The 22,796-nt window shown below is 39.5% G+C and overlaps 1 protein-coding gene across 7 annotated transcripts in view; it reads right to left on the bottom strand.

The window, feature by feature from the left end:
* Positions 1–22,796, bottom strand: part of CRB1 (crumbs cell polarity complex component 1) — a 134,685-nt gene that overhangs the window by 60,953 nt on the left and 50,936 nt on the right. For all 7 annotated transcript variants that reach the window (XR_013931072.1, XM_080406471.1, XM_080406474.1 and 4 more), the window contains 3 exons: positions 21,380–21,575; positions 17,761–17,900; positions 16,352–16,534 (listed from right to left, as the gene is read on the bottom strand). Coding sequence is in view for 6 of the 7 variants with exons in the window: in XM_080406471.1 (XP_080262597.1) it covers positions 16,352–16,534; positions 17,761–17,900; positions 21,380–21,575 (519 nt within the window). In the remaining variant the exon portion in view is untranslated. The remainder of the gene's footprint in view (positions 1–16,351; positions 16,535–17,760; positions 17,901–21,379; positions 21,576–22,796) is intronic.

The raw sequence follows: 22,796 nt of genomic DNA, 5'->3' as shown, positions 1-22,796 counted from the left end.
AGGGCAGAGCTGGAGCACATGGAAAACTGGATACTTTAAAATAGTAGGACAATAAGCGTTTGCTAACATTGGGCTAATTTGCACATGATACCTTTCACACAGAACTCTAATTTTGTAAAGTCGTGAGACCTTGCTAGTTATTCCTTTACTGGAGACAAATTCACTATTCTGCTATTTTTCCTCTTGCCATTTGAAATGTACATATAAAGTTAATACTGGCTAGGAAAAAAAAAATAAAATAGAAATAGAGTTGAGTGACTTGGCTTAATCATTAAATATGTCACTCTAGCTGAGGGATATGGAATTCATAACGTGCTACATTCAGAATGGCATGCTGTAACTCAACCCTTTTAAATGTTGCTGGCCTGAAGCTTCATAGAGTAGTTTGAATTTTCAGTAAAAACTGATTTTTTTAAAGTAGTAAAACTTCCCAATCCCTTAATCTCTTCAATCATTAAATGTTTTCTGAGAGCAAAAGTACTTGGAAATGTTTTTCCACTTGTTTCACATATTTTGTCACACCTAAAATAGTTTTCATTTGAATAAAAAAAAAAAGAAAGAAAGAAAATCATGTACATGCTGTAGGTGATTAGTTGTTTAGTGAGATCTGGTGTGTTTATTTTATTTTATAAATATTGGAAACAGCTGACTGAGTTAAGCATTGGCTTCAGCTTCTGGGTAGATCAGCCAGCCTTTTTCATGAGGCTGCTCTGCAGACCGTGCGCGCTCCTTGGGCAAAGCTGCGTAAGCAGCGCAGCCAGGGGTCAGGCACGTATAGCCCGTGGATGGCAAGGGGCCATGTCCCAGAAAGGCAGCATGGCAAAACTGTTGCTTGTAGCCTACACCTTCATCCCATATTTCGATTAACACAGCCAGCCATGTGGATCCAATTGTAGGATTAGGGTCTGAATCTGGGGTAAAGAAAAACTTGGTGAAGAAATATGTCCCTGCATGGCACTCATTTTCCTTTAATTTCCCTACTTCTAGAGTTAGCTTTATATATAGGTAAAAGAGGCAGCTGCTGTTGCATTTGACTGATGGTGGTAAGAAAGAAAATCAAACAGTGGCAGCCCAGTTTTCCCAGGCGGAATCCCTCCTAAGCGGGTTTTCTGGCTTCACGAACATGTCTGTAGCTGTGGCCACATCACTGATATGAGCTAGGAAGGGTCAATGAGAGGAGGCTGGGCACAATTATCGGGTGTGACAGGTTAAAGTGGAGAAAGGTGATTTATGAAGGATACCATTAAGAAAGAAGAGAAAATAGCAGGTAAGATTTTGGAGATTAAACAGATGAAAAAGTAGATAAAAATGTGAATGGAAAAAAGGAAATGGGAATACAGGAATCAATGATATCCTTGAAGATACTTGTGTTGGCATTTGAGACAGCGTTCTTGTTAGACACAGGCATTCATGGGTAGTAAGAGGAGTGAGTATGTAAGTGTATGACCATTAATCTATATGGGAAATGTGAGGGATGCTTAGAAAGACTGCAGATCAGAGGTAAGGTCTATACAGAGCTCTGAGCTAAAGTTGGGAGTGAAGAAAGGAGGCCACAGAAGCAATGTCAAAGACAAAAGACTGAAAAAAAATTGGAAAAAAATGGTCATAGATTTTTTTGTCATTGAAGATAGTCACATGCACTGGAGCAGAAAAGTCAATTCACAAAATGTAAGGAAGATAGAATCATAGAAAAATTTAGATTGAAAGAGTCCTTCAAAGGCTATCATCTAGTCCAATGCACCACTCAAAGGCTCAGGTCATCTCCCAGTGAAGAAACTGGAAAAGTAGGTTTCAGAGAATTTGGTTATTTTATACCTGACTATGGACCAGACATCTGGAAGCCAAAGAAAGAGACCTGATGTTCTGCTTCCAGTATGTTTTTTCCTGTGTTCTTGAAGTTGTAAAAAGAGTATATATAATTCAGGAATTTTTCATGTTTTACCTTTTAGAAAACTGTGTCAAGACTGTCAGATTCAAAGCATTAATGATCTGATTTGCATTTTTTGTAGATTTATGAGCTTGTACATACGGATGATGTGTGTGCATTTAAACTGAAGTATATCCAGAGGGATCTTAAAACAACCAATACCTTTGAGTTGTTTAATTAGATCATACAAGGTCATGTTTTATTGACTTGAAAATCTGTTTGGAGCATACGATTCACTTTGGAATTGGAAAACAAATTAATTTTCAGTCCTACAAATACTTAAGGGCTTTAAAAGAGTGCTTGCTGTTGATGAACACATCCATTGAGAAATGTATGCTGTGTCTAGTCTCCCCTAAAAGGGATTTTCTACCTTGTCTCTTGTTGCCTGCTTTCTATTTGTTATAACTGAGGTAGGCAAGCACAGCCCCTGTGCTGTCTAGTGTGAAATGGCTTCTGCCCTGGAAACAGTGCTGTGAAAAATTTCGGTCATTTGCGAGATTTCTCATTTTGTTAAAACTAATGTGAATCTCCTCAGCATACAAAAGTGACTGTATTTACATAACTCCATTGTCAGTCCATATTGAAACAAACTGAAAAAGCCAGTAGGCTAGAAAATCATAGTTTTAATAGGGTCTATAGACCTTAGCTGAAAATGGAGACCCGAGACTAGAAAAATATAAAATATGAATGTGTGAACATGTGTAACATGTTTAAGCTGTGTGTATTTTGAGCTGTGCATGGCATAGCTGTATAATTAACATGAATATGATCTGTATTTATGCTGTGTATAACTACACTTCTTTATTCCTACAGTATATATTTCTACCTGGTTTTATATCACTTTAAATACAGAAAAACAAGTGTGGGTTTACCCTAAGCTATCCACTTTAGATTTTTTTGGTAAGACAATTACTCTACCTTGTGTATGTATTCTTTCCTGTGTAAATAGCTGTGACTTGCTATAAAGCAGACATAGATACAGAAGACAAGCTTTGGACTGGAGATCTTTCAGTCCAGCTCCATATTAGTGGGAATGGCAGAAGATGGTATATCTCTTTTCACTTCAGCAGTGATGTTAATTTCTGTCATTCCCTGCAATGTCAGTTCTTTTGCAGTCTGAAGACTCATCTAAACGATGGCTTTGTTTATCCAAGGTTCCATATGCGTAACGTACCTTGAAGCTGAGAAGTGTGAGACCCAAACTATACTCACTTTTGCTAGGTCACGTAACAATCCCAACGGCAATGAGACAGCATGGAATTCAGCTGTGGTTGTGCGTGCTTGCCATGGTCTGCTGGCTATCTTACTACAGGATTTCTTGCATCATACTATGGGTATGTGATTTAGCTAGATTAAATCTAGTTTTTGTATGTCTTTATATGGTACAATTAACTTTGGTATCTGTGTAGACACGTTCACAGTACAGCATTTCTATAGTTTCCTTTATTTGTTGCTATAAGGTAGTGATTTACCGTGATGTTCTGGCCTCACAAACACGCCTAATAACAGATCCTGACCCCTCTTTGTTAAGAAAAAAATAGTGCCTATAGGACAGTGACTACAGCCATAATTGTATTGATCTTTATGATTGTAATAGTGTCGTGTTGTTAACGCAGCCAGACTCGGAAAATTACAGCTCTGGGAGAGCAATCTGAATCAGATCCACTGAATCTACTTCTAGCAGTTAATTATCAGCATAAATTAGCTGTCTATACTAGGCTTTTGTTCTTCTCTCTGAGACAGTTTATTGAAAATGCAAAGTTCATTGTCAGCTGGGAAAGAGCATTCTTTCCTTAAACTGATTCTCCCTACACAGTCAGCAAAAGTCCTTTTTCAAGTTAATTCCAAAGAATTATCTTTTTTTAAAGGGATCCGCACTCAAATGATCAGTAAAAGGCTAATTTACCTTGTTTGAAATTATCCTTGTACCCAAAAAATCAGTCCGGGTACCTAAAGAGAAGCAAGTTGTGCCTTACTATAGTCACCTCAGAGTTTATTTCAAACAGTGCAAAAGAGAAGGCATGAAAATACTAGGCTTTATCACTTTTTTGTTCTATTAGCAAGCATTGAATAAATAACAGCTAGATGCTACAGGGAACAACTCATATAAGAGCTTTTATGTAGTATATCACATAAAATTAATTTTGGTGCTCAGTTTACCAGCTTATCTTTATTACTCGCTGTCCAAACATACCCTATGCAATTGAGAAGACCTTAGACCTTAGATCACTCATCAGTGATCATTGTTATAAAATATATTATATAATAATATAATCACTTATATAATATATTTTATAATTGTTAATAATTAATAATTGTTAATTGCCAGCAAACTATAACTCCTGAGTCCAATCCAACAAAATCATTAAAGTATTTTTTTATTATTTATTAACATTTAAAATTGGATACATGTATACAAAACTGTGAAGAGTTCTTTATACACCAGGAATCTGTGTTGCCATCCAGAAGGACCTCAATAGGCAATCTTCAGGAACCTCATGGACTTCTCCAAAGGGGTTTGCAGAGCCCTGCGCCTGGGGATCAATAACCCCATCCACCAGCACATGTTGGCAGCCAGCTGGCTGGAAAGCAGCTCAGCCACTGTGGTGAGCAAGTTGGAGATGAGCCAGCAGTGCCCCCCGGCAGCAAAGAGGGCCAACAGCCACCTGGGCTGTATTAGGAAACCTGTTGCCAGCAGGTCAAGGGAGGTGACTCTTCACCTCTACTCTGCACAGGTGAGACCACATCAAGTCCAGGTCTGTGCTCCCCAGGTACACAAAAGAAGTGGACATACTGAGGCAGGTCCAGCAAAGGGCTGTGAAGATGACTAAGGGATTGGAAAATCTGTCATGAGGAGAGGGTGAGCAAGCTGGAGTTGCTCAGAAGTTGAAATGAAAGTAAATTGTAAAGGCAGGAGATACCATTTCAAAGAAAAAAAAAAATTAAACCTCCCCAATTCACCTGTTCCTTCCCCTTGAAGAACTACATATTGCCTGCTCTTGCAAACATGATTGCTCTCATGCATGCAGTTCTTCTTAAGACCTGATCACAAAAGTGTGAGGTTCAGCTATATAGACATCCTGCTTCTAAATTTAAAATGCTGTACATTGTTAAATAAACCCTTATAACAGGTACAGGTGGGAAATCTGAGACATACTTGTACTGTAAAAGTTAAGAACATTTGGATTCTTTACTCCATTCGCCTTGTATACAGGCTTGGCAGTGTTAATTCAGGAAAGTTTAGAAGATTATGTGTACATGACAGCCCTGAGGATTTCCATCATTGTGATTTTCCTTCCAACTCTTTTTTGTTTTCGAAGAGCATAATGACCTATGACAACTAAGCTTTATTCTCTGTGGAGTCTGACATTGCTTCTATTTAATAGATCAGACAGTTTGTGATACATCAGTACAAGACACTTTCTTCCCCACATCAGCCTAGGGTACCTCTTCAGTATTTCCCATCTGTGCTGACCTGTGTGATCAAGAGGTCATGTCCTGAAGTCAAACCCAGGATCGAAACACTCACTTCTACCATGGGCCAGACTATTAATGTAACCCATTTAAGTTACATCAAGTTGGAACTTGACATTCAATTTCTCAGTCCAGAAGCAATTATTTTTAAAGGAACATGCCAACAATATTGCTTGGCTTAGAATAGCAAAAGTTCAAAAGGGTAAAAAACATTTCACACCATAAATAAAGAATTGATTATACTTGAAAACAAAGTTTGTAATTACTACTGACATTTCTGAGCCTAGATGAGGTGCCTTTTATGCTTTAAAAACTGATGTCGTTTATGCCACTGGCATTATGGGAACCTTATGTAAGGGTCTGAAATAGTCCTTTGCTGGTATTTTAAGGATCAAGCGGAAAGCATGACTACTTTGCACAGTGTTTGGGCCAAACACATATTTTTTGTCATGTGAGGGTGCAAAATTCGCTGTGGGTGCTTAGCCTTTAGCAGGACAGGAATGCCTCCTTTCACCCCAATAGCTCCGTCAGCAGGACCACTGGCATAATTAGTAAAACCCAATACTTTGTGATGGAAAACTATGTTATTCTTCTTGTGTGAGAGCCAGACCTCCAAGGTGCTAACAGGTCTTAACTAGGAATAGCCCCAGTCTGGGTCATCAGATCTGTGCTTGTTTTTTCCATAGCTCTTATAGCCCTGAGTGCACTTTACATGACTGGCCAAAGACCAATATTCCTGAACTCCACGTGGAAGATTCTGCTAATCAAACTGCGTGGTGCAAAAGCTAAAAATTGATGTTAAGAATTTGGACTAAAAACCAGTGCATCACAAAGTCTTTGAGAAATAGCATCTTCCAGATCAGGGTCTAATGACTGCATTGAAATAGCAGCTAAAACTAGTCTACTAATGTGTAGCAGATGCTACACATAGTATTTCATACTCCCTCTACTGGCTAATAGGTACAGCAGGAGTACAGAGAGCTTGGCTTTCTAAGAGCTCTTAGATCTCTCAGGGCTCTGGGGGTACCTAAATGCTGATGTTAGTTCAAATAAATTGCATAGGGCAGCATATCTTTTTGCGGGGTAATATAAATAGCAGTTTACCAAGTGAAGCCCTTTACCAAGTAACGAGAATGCCATCCCACTGCTATGGGTTATTTGGGGATGGTTATATGCGAGAAATGGTATTTCAAAGGCATATAAAAATCTGTGAATGTGAAAATAGAGTAGCTAAGCTACATAAAAGCCATAACCTCTACAAGACTGATGTGATGAATGGCATTATACCATTTATATTTGATGCTATAGCAAGCTAACAGCAGCCTGCATACTTTAATCTTAAATAAGTTCACTCATGCATCTTGACTTTTTATCTGAATATAGACCAATATTGTTTTCATAATGTATATACAGGTTTGGCATGCAAATATCACACATTTCCCACTGTTAGAAGCCATGCAATTACAATAATTAATTAGTAATGAAGACTAACATAAACTCTGTTTATTAACAAGCATACGTATGGCAAGCTGCAAATATTGCAGAAAGGAATGAAGGTAAACCTTTCATTCTTACCACAAAACAACCTAGCCAGCAAACTGTACACTTCAAATAGAAAAGATGAAAGTTGTGGACCTTTTCAATTAAGTGTTCAAAGAAAGGCTTTCTATAAGCAGAGCAATAAAGTACTGTGAAGCAGCTATTATGCATGTGTTTACATATATATATATATACACATGTGTATTAGTGCATATACGCATGTGTACACACATTTATACATACATGCATATGGTTCAGAACTACTTGTCCATGTGCCATTTCTGACTGAACTCCTCCAGCTTCTCCAAAGTCAATCCTGAGTTCCTCCGTTATGAGGGGGAAAGAGAAGTAATGTCTCTTAAATGTTTGGTTGTATAATTTACTGTATTTCCAATAAACAGGATTTTAATGGGGTTCACAATGGTGAGATTATTAAAGCTGTTTTCGAAATCACCTGTTGAGTAAAACACTGAACGACTAAATTGGGCCATTTTATCGCTTGACGTTTGACCTTAAATATTCCATAAACTAGGATGTATTGAGGAAGTAAAATATATTAGTCCCACAGCACAAGTCTTCTCTTCACTGTCTACTTGCTAAGCCTTTTCTCCAGATTAGTGAAAACTATACAATGTGTACCTTTAAACAAAGTTCAGTCCTGTTTGGGGACAAGTTGTGCATCTGCTTGACTTTGCAATTTGACTGTAATTCAACCAAAATGATGTAAGCTTATACAATATGATGCTAAAAAGCATATGCTGTATAGTAGCTCCTGAGGTGGACAATCGAATTCTTAAGAATTTGAGCGAAGCTCTGCTACCAGTTTAGTATGTCCAATACCTTTGATTTCAGCAGGGTTTGTGCATGATTATCACTTAGATCACACACTAAACTCTGCTTTCCATAGTGATTGTCTTTGCCGTTGGATGTATGTGTATATGCAAGAAACGCCTCTCTTTAGTAAACATGTAGGGTTATCTGTAATGCCCAGGTGCGCTAGACACGCAGACCTAGCACATATATATATGTAGATATACAGATATACAGATATACAGCAGTTTCTGTTTCTAGTAGGGAAATGAGGATTACTGTTTTTTCAACAACAGGAAGAGTAGTGCAAAATGAGTCCTGTTTGGTTCCAGACTGCATAGCGTGTTGCTGGGCTGGAGCAAAGAAATGAAAAAGCCCAAGACATTGTTCAATAGGGTAAGATGGAACTGAGTGGGTTCAAAAGCTCAGCCAAGAGGTGGCAAAACTGAATTGTAGGAGACTATAAACATCTGAGGTATGCCAATTAAAAAGGCTAGGAAAGGTTTATTCACAGTATTAAGAAAGAAATCAAAAAGGTAAGTAGGCAGAGCCTGAAGAAGGCCCCAGAAGGAAAATTCTGACTGGATATTTAGATTCATTTTAACAAGTAGTCAATCATATGGTGGAATGATCTACCAGGAAAGAATGTCAGGAGAATAATAGGTGCCTGGAAAAGCATTATTCCTGCTGCCAAATAATATACAACTGCCTTTTTTTTTTTTTAAAAAAAAAAAAAAAGCACTTTCTGCAGGTTCTGGACTTATAGATTCCTTAAATCTAAGGACATCTGTCTGTGTGTTGGAAGATCTGGGAGCTTATGTATTGAAGGCCATTCATCCCCTTCTCCTTCCCTTCAAGGAAAAAAGCTTTTCATGCTAAAAAGTGTTTATGTGCAACACTGTTTAACACAGAGAGATGTGCCAGATTCAAAATATCCACTGCTTGCAGGCTCTGTCAATCATGTTGGACTACATTACACAACTTAACGTATCAGTGTAACTAGAGAAAATAGATCATAGTAATGATGTCTCAGCTGTCAAATTTTAAAGCATTAAATTCTATACATGTTCTGAAAATAGTATTTGTAGATGCTTCCTAGTGTTTTAATTTTGTATATTTCTAACTAAAAAAAAACCCAAAACACAAAAAAAACCCCAAACACCCCAAACTATCTTGATACCTGTGCATTCTTTTGGTTCTGAATGATGCAGAAGTGATGGCTGTGATCTCTGCATTTCCATTGCAACTTGTCACAAGGAGTTATTTCTCATAATAACACATATTTCTCATTAAAAAAAAAAAAAAAGGTATACCAGGACCCTAAGTATCATCCTCACAGTTGCAAACAAATTGTCAAGTCTGGGGGCTAATTCTGTAAGGTGTTGTCATGAAAAACTCAAGGACTCCTTTCTTAATGACCATGGTTTAGCTTTTACAAAATTTTAACACAGATTGTCATTTCCAGTGAAAATACTCTTTGGTCAAAAGGTTTCCTTGTACAATAGGAATAATAGGGACAAGTTGAACTTTTCAACAAAACTGAGTTTTATTTCATTAAAAGGAGTCCTCTGCATAGTTAGTGCCCATGCTAGGTTCATATTTTGTACCTGTGATATGAAACTATTTCAGTCTCTACTTGGAGCACATTAAAAATGGTAAATGGATCTGATGATGTACAAATACATCATTCACGGGTTGTTGTGAAACTCCACTGTTTATAAGGTATTGGCATACCTTATGATCATATTGGACCTTAGTAATTTTTTCTGTTTTTCTGAAGTGAGGATAATACTTATGTAGTTTACAGTCATACGTCAAATACAACTGAATTTGCTTGTATTCATGAAATGTTCAGATTTTAGTGAGGTGAAACCCAAGCTGCAGAATATTGTGGTAAATACAGAAAGATTATCAAGTGGTTTCAATATCACTTAGAGATACATGCTGGTGTTTTCTGGTGTCTCCCACTAAGCTGGAATTCTTTAGCCAGTGCTAAAAACTAGGTAGCCATTACAACTAGAGCTGGAGCATTTAAACAGTTGCTTTTACAGTCCGCTGCTATGCAGGGGGGGCAACTTAAGTCCTAAGAAGATTAATTCTTGCAAATGATGTTATTAGGTTTTCACAAAGTATCTCAAGATACAGGCTGTTAGGGAAAGAGCTGTCATGGATAACATAATTCAGTCTTAGCTGCTGTGGTGATTTATATGGCTCAAGAATGTAAAAATTACACCTTCTTGCACTAAATGGTATTTCTTACAGTTGTTGAAGAGGAGCACTACCTTCAGTAGAAATGAAGTAGAGATGTCTCATGAATTCTGAAATGGAAACTGATAAAGGAATGGCGAATTCACAAATTCTTCCAGATACAGCTTATTTCAGCGCTGCCGTCAATGTTCTGAGGTATGCTTCCTTCATATGACCATTACACGATTTAGGGTGTGCAAACTGTGAGTTCAATCTCAGCCTTCCTTCTGGGAGACTATCCAGAAAAAGACTAATTACACTAACCTAACAATGAGCTTGGTCTGGGAGCTAAGCATGTGAGAAATGATTAGTGCTTATTGCAGTGAAAGCAGTTTGATCAATAGTGAATAAAGAAGCAAGCAAGAAACCAGTGAGCATGCTGCATTCTCAGAGCCTGAAACCATTTGCAGAGCTGTCTGCCTCTTTCCCTGGAGTAGTTGACAGACCAGGCCTAAAGGATGCCCTCTGCCATGCAAAAAGAATATCCTGACCATTTCCAAAACTTAAAAAAAAAAGAGGAGAAGGAAGAATTCTGTGTGAAAATAAAGGAGGAGGGGGAAACTGAGAAGGAACCAATTCTGATGACTCTCCTTACCAGGATACTACCAACTGAAGAAATGTTAAATAATATTATTGGATAAAATCATGAAAAGCCTGTGCAAAAGTTCTTTCAAGATCAGAGGCTTTAGTAGAGATGGAAAAAGTACTTTAACATGCTAATTGTCTTTTTTGTATAGGGTTTTTACAGGCAGCAAGTGCCTGCCAGGCCCTGAGGGCATTCTGTGTTGGTGCAGCCCTTGCCTGCACTGGTCTCCAAATGCTGGAGCTGCTAAAGAGTGGCTGGGAGCAGTGAGAGAAGGTCCTCCTACTCCTTCCCCCCTAAGCTTTTGAACAGGAATATACAGAGATCATAGAGTCTGGAACAGAGATAGGGCAGCACTGTAGAAATATCTCTAGGAAAGCAGTAACAACTTCCCCACGCTCAGAGAACAGCGATACTTTTTTATGTTTTACTGCACAGCTGCCCGGCACAAAAGTTGATTTTGTAAGGGAACCTTTCACAGCAGTCTCACAGTGTAAGAGGGATGCTGTACTCATTGTGAATCAAACTTAGGCAGAAAAGATAGCTGTTTGCATCCCAGTTACAGCCTTTCTGCAGTTCCAGAGTGGTAAGAAGCCTACACATACATCAAGCCCTAATTCTGTTTTTCAGCAATTCACATGTGTAGTAGTTGTATTTGGAATTTCTCCTTAAATCAGCTAACCTTGAATGGGTGCTTGATAGTAGCAGCATTTTTCTTCTTGAACCCTTGCTTGTGCAGGAGTAATAATTAGCTAACAGTACCTCCAAGACCTGTTGATTTTGAACTTGAGTGCCTGCCTTGCCTGTGGGAGAAGCCTGAGTCCCACTGAAAAGATGACTGGTGCCCTTGAAACCTTCTTCATTTCAAAATTTTCTTTTCTCTCTGTATCTCCTCCTTTTTAATGCTCATTCTTTTCTTGAACAGTCTTGTCTTCTTCTAAGGTCTCAGAATCGAGAGAAAATAACCTTGTAAACTGTGATGACAGGCCACGAAATAAAATTAATTAACCTAGTGTAATGGAGGAATGATTGACTCCTAGGTGTGAACAGCTGAAGGACAGAGGAGGAAATAAACGAAAAAATAAAACTTGGAGTCTGGGGGCAAGATGATAACTTTGCTATTCACCTACTTCATTTCTTTTTTGCAAGACTCGTATCACTTTATATACCTAAGAAAGATGGCAGCTCTGTGATCACTGTACTGGTGATTAAGAAGGGGATTTAAAAAATAAAGAAACCAAAACAATATGTTTGTATTTTAAGCTTCCCAAGTCAGTGATAATGTGCCTACTATCGTACCCGTTAGTCATAAATAATATTTATAGCTGTGTAATACTGTCACAGGCTGGGAGAGGAGTATGGCTGGCTGTGACAGCCTACTTTGTTGTCTGCTGGATGGTCTGCCTATAGCAGCATCTAAAGATATGCAGGGAAATGGATTCCCAATGCCCTGTGTCCTTCTGTGTTACTTTCACCCTGGTTTAAATGTGGAGTGAGAGTCCAAAGGATTCAAATTTTAAGCACCAACCCCATGGTGTCCACAGTTCAGTATCTGGGTTAGGTTTTCTTTAGTTAGTTGAGTGTTCAGTACTCTCCCATACTGGCCATTTATCTGCCTCATCTTCTGGCTCCAGGAGACAGTTTCTTTCCCCCATGCATATGCCAGGAATTGAATATGCATACAACACCAGTCTCATCATATCATTTTCTCTTGCTACAGTCCAACAGGCTGGGAAAGGGGCCAAGGAAATTTAAAAGGGAAAAACAGAAAACAAAGCAAATAAACAAAAAGGCCAAAAAACACTCAGGAATTCATGATACCAAAGCAAGCAGCAGTGCTGGTGGCACAGCTGGCACGTAGTGCATAACAAGACACCAGAAGTGGTAAGGTCCTCAGCTGCCAGCACTTGTCTGCACATCAGCAGGCACCCTGCCTAAAAACGGGTTAGTGATCTCTACTCCTCTTACACTCTGCTGAAGCTAAATGGATGCTCTTCATCCCTGCTGGCAGCACTGTCCCACCCACCCGGGCACCGTGGGCAGTGCTGCTTTCGAGGCATGAGGAGCACCTGCCTGCCTTGCACACTTACCGCTTCTGGGCTCAGTTCAGCACCGGAATGTGTCACTTGATAGACCTTGCAAGTTCAGAAGCTCTTTAATTTTGACATGGTGTGAAGTTTATTACAATCTGGTGAAATGAGTCACTACCAAATCCATAGCTCTGCCCTCCTCCTTTCCCACGTGTTTTCATAAGCAAAGTGAAAAGTTTAACCTTTCAAATAACCATCTTTTTAAAAAATGTGCAGTGCTAGAGCAATACAATATATCCACAGTATGAAGGGACACAGTTCTAGGGTAACTATTGCCTTTAGCTAGCAGTAACAAATCACAAGCCCTTTAAACGAAAGCCCAATCTATTAAAAGTACTGTTGTGCTAGGGGGCCAGCATACCAAGGTAATATAAAAAATCGAGGGCTTGCTACCACAGAAGTACTGAGACCTCTTGAAATCTGAGTATCCCCAAACTCTTTGATTTAAAAAAGAGCTGAAGAAGTTTAACCCTTTGTAGAACCTGTGCAGAAATTTTCTATCTTGGATGTGGGATAAGGCGTATAACCAATGGTCTCAAAGACTTCCTAGTTGGGATAAAGTCTCCAGACTGGGATTTTATTTTTTATTTTTAAGAATAAAATTATGTAAATAATTTTGTTTGCAGATTTGTTCTTTCCAAGACATTTGGTAGGACTACTGACTATTTTTCAAGTCACCTGCACAATCACTGTCTATAACAAGATACTGCCAGATAATATTTATTCCTTTCTCTCAGCTGGGTAAGGAAATATTTCATCCTGACAGAGGCATGTGTTTAGACTCTATTATCTCCTGCCCTTGGGGCTAAAACTGTAGTCTGAAAGGTAGATATTCTGTTTTTCAGTTGAATTACGGTAATTTGTTCTCAATCTTATCCAGTAAGTTCAAAGATGCCATTTTATGCTTGTTACAAAATTGGAAAACATCCTCAATTTAATGGTACCTTTCCATTGATTTCAATGGCTTTTGGATTGGGCCCTAACAATACAGAGTATGTCGATTATTATCTCTTCATATTACCCTGAACAGTGAAGTATTATTATGATGTTCTGTGAGTGCTTTACTGAGGAGAGAGGCATAATAAAATACTGAATATGATTTATTAAAGAAAATCTTCATCCTGTTTCAATAGGAATCTGGGGTTTTATATCTAAAGCACATACAACAATTCAGGTGTAAGGGATGGAAGAACTCCTGACCTACAGCCACACAAATGTAGGACTTTGTTCATTAAATGTACTGATACTCAGATGAAAGGATCTGACCTTTTTTCCAGCTGACTGTTAGTTCATACACATAAGATAAGCACCCATATATTGAGAGATCCTGACCAGGGATTCATCTGCTACCTTGACTCATACTACTGTTATCAACTCTAATCCTAAATCTTCTTTAATTCCCATTAAAACATGAGGTTTACTTATTATTAATTTGGCTATAATTAGAGAAATTACTTATCAACATCAGAAGTGAATGTTTCCACTCCACCCTATAGGCTTTTTGTGTCAAAGCTTCTGACATACAAGGAGGTTGAGGCTCCTTTTGAGCACTTTCTACTTCCAGATTATCTGGAGGAAGGAGAAGGGCCAGAGAGAAATCTGCAGCGTTGCTTGGTGTCCTGGGGAGGCTGGCTGCATTATATCTAAGGGCTGTTAGAACAAAGTCTGGGAGCCTAAGATGCTAGGTGCCTGTGAAAACAATCCTGCTGTTTTTTCAGTAAATATGCAAATTGCTTGACAAAGTTGTGCCTTACACGGGCCAGGAAAAAAAAAAAAAAAAAAGAAAAGAAAAGAAAAAGAAGTTTAAAATTTAGCCCCTCCTGAAAAACAAAGGCAGGGAAGGACCTGAAAAGGGTAGCAAGATTAACCATGTTTTTTCAGCATGTTACTGAATGACATTTCACATGCAGCTTTTACAACCATCCTTGTTAAAGATTGTGTTCTTCCTGCCTCCAGCTGTCTGGGCATGCTGTTTGGTAAGAATAACTATTTTTTTGGGGGGCGGGGGGGTGCAGTTAATAACGAAAGTTATATATAGCATCCAACAGGTACATGGAGAACTAAACTTACATAAGGTTTTGAAAAATGTAATGTAATTTGCATATGAAATTAGCAGAAATTTCAGGGTCTCCAAGGCTTTTCTCAGTCATGCTTTGGAGAGTCTTGCATTGTGATTGAGGAGCTTATATATTGAAAAAAATGATTTAAGATGAATAGATTTAAATAGATTCTGACACTTTTTTCAGATCAGTTAGAGTCTGCCTGTACTCCCTGAGAGTAAAGGAGTACTCCATGTGAATTAAATCAGTATCATGACCCAAATCAAGAAAACAAGCCAGGTGAAGGCAATTGATAAGGAAATAAGAGGATAAAGGATGATGAATAAACAAGGAGGTACCTTCTGGGTTGTCTGACAGAGCATACGAGTTTTTAAATTAGGGCAAGAGGGGAGGAAAAGAAACTTGAGAGCTGGTTATCACTGGAAGGAAGCAAAGAGGAAGCAGTGGCATGTGAGGAAGTAAAGGTGCTCAGCCCAGCCTGGGGGATAGCCCAAGCCTTAGTAGAGAGGCTACACATTATGCTCTCCTAGGCAGAACAAAAGAACAACAGCAACACTTAGTGACAGGACAGGGAAAGACAGTTAAGGGGAAGGGATGGAACAAAAGCAAACAAAGTCTCAATGCCACTTTGAAGAAAAACAAGTTGGGAATTCAGAGAGAAAGTTGTGTTCTTCATATACTTTTGTATCCACTACGTTGGAGACAGCGGTCATACAAGTCACTGGGAGACACACAGAAGTTTATAAGCTGTTCAGGAGATGAATGGAATGAGAAATTGAAGGCTGGTTAAATTAATCCAGCTATTAATTATTTTTTCCTTCAGGAGGAACAAGGGAATGGAGTTGACAGAAAAAACACTGTAGACTTGGAAGTGTACAATCCAAACCAAACTTGTCTGCAGCTGTGCTAAATAGTGCAGTCTGTGTTAAATGGAAATCTTACCCCATCCTTTTTAGGATTATGTTTGTCTGTAACTTTGATAGGGTTTTTCCCTTAAGAGTACAGCTATGTGCACCACTTGGAATTACTTTTGATTTAAGCTGTAGGATATCACCAACACGCTCCGCTGCCAAACTTGCATAAAAAATTGCTCGGATGAAGGGGTGTTCCTGGCAGCGCCTGGTGCTGTGGTGCAGGGCTGCCCGAGGAGCGTGTCAACAGAAACGCCTGGAGCTTCAGGGGTTGCTTCATGGATGTTTTATGAAAATACTCTCTCACCTAGTATTCATTGTTTTCATTCATGTAATATAGTCCCTGGGCACAAGTGAATTTCAAGCTCGTGATGAAAGAGACGCTCACTGAAGCGTATTGCGTAGCTCAGGCAAACGCGGTTAGGAGTGACGGAGCTGTGCGGGTGGTGGCAGAGGCCTGGTGGCTCTCCTTGGCCTTGGGACCCTACCTGGGCCCGCCGCTCTCTCCATACACTTACAAGTCGTGCAACCAACTCCCTTGGTGCCATACAAATGGCTACTGGCCGTGGCATGGTGACCAACCAGAGGGACCCTTTGTACTATGGCACCTTAAAACACACAACTGGTTTTAAAGGTTGATTGACAGCCAGGCCTCAACTACGGGATATGGCGGTATGTCACTTCCTAAGCTTTCACCACAGGAATCTTACCGGTAAAGCCTGGCTTACAGCTGCAGATATAGCCCTCGGCCTTGTCGAAGCTGAAGGCAGGTGGCAGGCCAGGCACGCTGCCGTAGTGGCGGGCCCAGGAGCGCTCCACGCAGTGCCCCCCGGGGCGGCAGGGGCTGCTGCCGCACTCCCCGATGTCCTCCTCGCAGCGGGCGCCCGTGTAGCCTGTGGAGAGCCGTGAGGAGAATTCCTTTAACTGATGCATTAGTCATTTCATTCCAGACCTGAGAATACTACTGTGAGTGAATGCTGTGAATATTATTAGGTGTGCTTGGTTTCAGACTGTCACGGGCTAACAGGCGTCCTCCACAGCTTGCAAGCGTGACTGTGTCCTTGCGGCGCTCTGCCCAGGCTCAGCGGCAGGGCACTGCCAGGCTACTCTGCCTTAGCTAGCTGGGCTGGGCGGACTTGGGGTCTCGTCCTTTTTTAGGAAATAACGTAGAGATCTGTGTGGAAAAGCAGGCGCTGTGTTGTGGTACAGATATGCTCTCCAGTTGTGTGATGCTTTCATTCGCTTTTGCACCACCTCCCTACGACAGAGGAGGGCAGGGAGCATAAATTATTTGGTGCCTGTGAAGGGCTTTGTCTGAAAAGTGCCACAAAACTCCCCAGTTTCTGGAAAATGCTAAGGGTTATGCCTAACTTCTCGATTTCTAATGCACCAAGAGCCATGTAGTCCAACACTGTGGCTCCTTACAGTGTGCTGCGCTCGTGCATCCTCAATGAGGACGTGGACATTAGACTTTCCGTGGAGACTTGCAGTTAGTCCTCACACTGAAAGAAAGATTTACAAAGTCTCACAGGGCCTGTGCCCCCACTAGGGGTCTGAGAGCTTTTAGCAAATGGCTGGGTATGCAAGCCTTGCCGGTAGAGAACACAGCCCAGCGTGTTTCACCCTATGCTTCTAGACAGAACAACTTGCACTGGTGATAAGAAAGAGACCAGTTTCTCCAACGCAACGTCTAGTTTAAAATTTACTCAGACAACATTTTGCATTGAAAAAGTAAGATTTTAGACGGTGTAAAGGTCGTGGTAATAAAGACTAAAAAAGGGTCAGCCACAGAAGTGATTCAGATATCATACAGGTTGAAGTATTAAGCAACTGGGAGATGGATCCCAACTTTGACTTATCTCCTGTCTTGGCTCCTCAGTACTGGCATTTCTGGATTTGCCCACTTGTGCTGTGCAGGGAAATCAATCCCTGGCTGGAAAAGGCAGCAACTTGCCCATAGGGCTCTGACCCATGGTGAGTGAAGGCCACCTAAACACAAGCCCATAGAGTATTTTTAAGATTGCGCAGCTTCAACATTTTATTGTATCAGCAAAGAAAAAAAAAAAAGGACTTTACTACACCAGGAAAGAGAGTGTTTATAGGAAAACTTCGACCTTACCTGGCCAACAGTGACATGTGTAATTGTCAGCGTTGTCCTCGCAAGTGCCGTTATTGTAGCATGGTTGTGACCAGCATAAGGGAGTTAAGGTCTCACAGTGTAGGCCCATAAATCCGGTACCGGTACAGTTGCAGCTGTACCTGCAACACAGAATGCGATGTTCAATCTAGCTGGAAGTCAGGAGATCTGGGCTTTGTTCCCAGACCTGCGCAGCTGCTTGTGTAGCCTTGGCTAGCAGCTGGCAGTTGAGTCCAGGCTCAAGATCTCCATCTGGTGCTCTAGGAGAAAGCGCAGAAACTGGGAATGAACAATGAGCTTTTTCCTGAAATATGTGGTTTGTCTGGGGAAAAATCTTGCTTGTGATTTCAAATTGGTTTTGACATAATTTTTTCTAAGAATTATTGAAGGTTTTTTTTCTTCTTTTTTATTGTTTTTTTGTTTGGTTTTTTTTTAAATTTTTTTTGGGGAAAAAAGTTTCTGTCATTTCCAATGCAATCTTTGTAGGCCTAACATTATTCACAAAATGAAAAGGGCAGAGGCAGTAAGTGTATTAGCATCCCTTTCTCTTGGACTGGCTGGTTGAAATTTAATTGGCAAAACAATAAGGTGATTTCTGTTCCTCAACTGAGTGATACTTTTTCTTTGAAAAACAATATTTTACTGTTAGGTTCAAACAAAAATGTCAATTGCTTGAATAGTTCCACAAAATAACAGGAACAAGAGCTACCTTTTGATAGCCACGTTACTATTATGGGTTTAGAAGTAAAGAAAGTGGCATATATAAATCAACAATGTGCAGATAATCAGTAACATCTGGAGGTTTTTGTTGTGTTTTTGTTGTTTTTTTTTTCCAAGTCAGCTAATTATTATAAAATGTATGACTCCTATGCTTAGGTCATAAGGTATAAGGCTAACTTGTACATGTCATAAGAAAAGATAGGCTTTTGCATGGTAACTTATGTTAAATATGCATGCTTGGATGATCTTTGTCTAAAAATTATCAGAAACAAAAAATTATTGTTACATTTTATTTTACCTTAAAATGGTACACTGGTTATTGTACATTTGAAGTCATGAGGAATCTGGCTAAACAAGAGATAAGTATACTTATTTTATAGTTTCTGTGTTTACTATCCAAGTCTTAGACTTGGAGTAAATACATGGAGAGAAAGCAAAGTTGCTGAACATAAGAGAACAACAGAGAACAACTGGCTCCTGCACTTTAACAGACCAAAAAGCGTAAACTTTTTACTATGCTGTTTAAGTGTACATAAGCAGAAACTTCTGGCAGGCCACTTTATTACTAGTGTATGGATTATTCTTAAATCAAAATCAGAGATTACTTGGATCAGGTGGCATATGAATTTAGGATATAAAAAGTAATGAAGATGTGAATCAGAAAAATTATTCTCATTCCAAGGTATGTTCTCAAAACAGAAGTCTCTTTCTTCTGCTGTATTTCTCACACATTTCCTCCATGTGCCTTTGGTTTGGTGCTGTTCAGCTTTGTGGTGAAAGATATTTTTTTTCTGCCATAGTCCATGCTTCTTTTTCCCTCTGGTCCAGAATCACAGAGCAGTGAGGAATATTTACAGCTCGCTACTTAATGTGAAGCCCCACCTGTGTGACTTTTTTCTCGGGTATCTGTAAGTGTTTGACATTGCTGTTGACTTTCAGGGATTCTGGAGGGTGCCCTACTTGTGGGCAGGCTATGACTGAGCAGGCAGAGGGGTTTTTCTATTAGGAATGATACTCTTAGATACTCTACCTAACATATTTTTTTGGGGGGGGGGGTTATTTGATGTTCTCACAATATGCAGAAAGCAATACGTGCAGATGTTCTTTCCTATGCAATCATAAGAACATTGGAGGTCCTGGGACTATTTCCTATGGAAAAAAGGCTTGGAGCATGCAGAGGCATCTTCTGTGCCTATGCACACCAGGTTTTGTAAGTCCATCTAAGGCACCTCTGTAAGTTACTGAGTTTAAGTAAGAAATGTTCAATAATGTGAAGCACTTTTTTTAAGAGGTCAAGTTCTACTTTATTGCATTCATGAAATATCATTGGAAGATCAATCTGGAATTTGGGGGAGAATTTGATTCAGTATTCGTGTTTATGGCTTTTAATGTTAAATCTGCCACCTCACACATTTCTGTGAGAGCTGGTGGCACACAAAAAAGACTCAGCTGCACTGTAACATTAGTCAGAAAAGGAAAACTACTGTTTAAAGACTACAGTTCTTCATTTAACCCCAAAAATACACAAAAGAAAGGAAACTGCTAGACACCCTTCTGTTTTGAATTGCTTTGTTGTCAAACGTTTTTCATCATGTAACGAATGTGGTAAGAGCTTCAATCGTTCTGCAGATATCCTGCAGTATTACAAGCCAATTAAAATTGCTCTTACATGTATCTCAGCTTTAGCAGCTAGAAGAAAAATGAGTAGGATTAAGTCTGGCCTGAATGAGCATCCCAGTTGCTCACCTCATGTGTGTATTCTCAAAAGGCATGCAGGTTACTAAATGGGTCTGCTGTGAACTAGTCAGGTGCAAGGTGACCTCCCTCTCCCTGCTGTCGTGCTTTAGCTACACTGGAAAATAGTAAATTTCTTTGTCCTATTCAGAGTCATTCAGCGCTGCTGAAAAGGAACTCTGCAAGGTTGGTGCCATGTCACCACACTGTACAAAAGTTCATTCCCAGAACATGATCTCTTCTTTCTCATTCAAAGCAAGCGTGCCTTTTGCTGATGTGACTTTTGGACTGATTTTTGGGGCACCAAAATCTTCAGAACCACTTTATAAAACGGAAAATACACAATAGAGGACAAATCTTATACTGGTGAGAGGAGCATCTGCATGAATACACTTGTAATCCTTCAGACTGAGCTTATACGTATGTATTTTCAGTTTGGAAATCTCACGCTGAGTATGCAAAGTCGGTATTGGTGAATGAATGCCAGAGCTCTGGCTGCCTAGGCTATGCTTGGACCTCTGTATAGGGTTATTAACAGTAGGTGGAGAAGCTCACTTTTCTGCTGCCTTGCGTTCTATTCATTTGTGGGTGGTTTTTATTTTTTTCTTTGCCCATGGACTGCAGGTTTTTTTGACTAAGGAACTGTTGTCCTATACGCCTGTAAAGTTCCTGACACATCAGCTAATGATAGCTATTACTATGGTTACTATTATTACAGTTTTCCTCTGCCTCTCTTTTCTAATGCTTCTGTCCATCGGTGTGAGCAGCTGCTCTTGGCAAATTCAATTTTATACACTGTCACATCTCTCTTGGAAACTGAAGTTTGATGAGTGTTAGAAACAGAATTAATCTCTAAATGACAGTCCTCAGGGCCAGAGGATCAACATGTAACTATAAATATAGAAAATTTACTTCTTGGTCAGTCTTTGCCATAAATATTTTGTTGTCCTATTTGCTTTGACATTGGACTTACATTCTTTAACCCTTTTTAAATTTAAACCGAAATCAGTGCAGGATCCAGGACTGAAATCCACAATTTGAAATGCAATCGGCTACCTTGCAGTGCAGGCTCTCCTAGCATTCCTGTCTGCAAACACAGGAGCTAATAGCAACTCAAATTAGCGTTACCCAGCTGTAGAAGACTTACCCGTTGGCATGGTCCATGCACTGGCCCCCATTGAGGCATGGCCAGCTGACGCACTCATCGATGTTTGTTTCGCAGAGGTCGCCAAGGAAGCCCGGCGCGCAGGAGCAGGCGAAGCTCCCCAGGAAGTCGTGGCAGGTCGCACCATTCAGGCACGGCTGTGAAAAGCACTCATCTATTTCCAGCTCACAGTTTGTACCTTCAAAAGCAAAGAAAACAAACAAACCCCAGACGTAGCAAATAGTTTTGGAGATCTCAGCAAGGAATTATGTTTTAAGCATAATATTCACATAATCTTTGGGGGTTTTTTTTGTTTTGTTTTTTTTTTTTAAGCAATTGCCTATTTTTAAAAGACATTTTTTCTTTAGTGTGCATTGCAAGACTAGTTTTTTCAAGGCTTGGGAGGATTTAAAAAAGAACAAACCAGCTGCTATTCACAAGAACAGGTAGAATAACTTTTTATGTTAGCTTGCACATGGAAACAGAACAAACTAATTTTCAGATTATTCAAACCATGCTACAGTCCTATTTGTATAACACAGAAGTGACTAGTAATTTAATGATGTCAGAAGAGTCCATTTAAAGCTGCACAGTTCATTGTAATTCACTGGGAAGTTGCCAGTTTAGCTGTGCCTTTTGCTTCACTTTTTTAAAGGTTTAGCAATGTGTAAATAAATTGGTCTATGATGCCATGTTTGCAACAGGTCAGAATCTCAGAGCTGCTCTTTAGAAATAATGGAACTAAATCAGTTCTAATATTAGTTACAGCTACTTATGATAGTCGGCAGGTTAAACGTACGCTCCTTTTTTCTTATCTCTAGCACAGTCCAGGAGACACAAAGAAAATTTCTTAATGTTTTGCTGCTTCTGCTTCGATTATTTAAAGGTTTTGCATATTTATGCATTTATTTAGTATTTTGAGTAATACTAATAGTTTTACTGATATTATTAGTATTAGTAAAAACTGATAGTTTAAAAATAATTTTCACCTTCCAAGTCAGTTTGTTTTAACAGCTATGGTATCAGCCACAAACCAGATGCAAAATGGCAAATTATAATGAAGAGGCCACTTTTCAGTGTACTTGCGTATTCTTTATTTGGCTTACCAAAATATTGTAAATAGTTTTCAGGGGAATTTCCTACTTGAAAAAGAATCTGTAGCCCCGAGATTGAGTTCCTTTTTTTTTTTGGGGGGGGGGGGGGAGGTGAAGTTTTCAGTACAAGATGATGGGGCAGGCTTTCAAAAGATGGGAGCAGACACGTTTTGATGATGGATATTATCTTGGCAATTTATTTAGGAGCTCATCTCTAATTCTTTCCTTATGCTGTTTTTGCCAGCTCTGTCCTGCTGTGAAATTTGTATATTCTAACTCAGAATTTCTTTCTCAAAACACTGAGATTGCTAATATTTAGCACTGTT

This window comes from Falco punctatus (assembly GCF_963210335.1).
Source record: "Falco punctatus genome assembly, chromosome: 11".
In the NCBI taxonomy this organism is placed as follows: Eukaryota; Metazoa; Chordata; class Aves; order Falconiformes; family Falconidae; genus Falco; species Falco punctatus.
The sequence above is the reverse complement of the archived record's forward strand: the minus strand, read 5'-3'. Positions and strand labels throughout refer to the sequence as shown.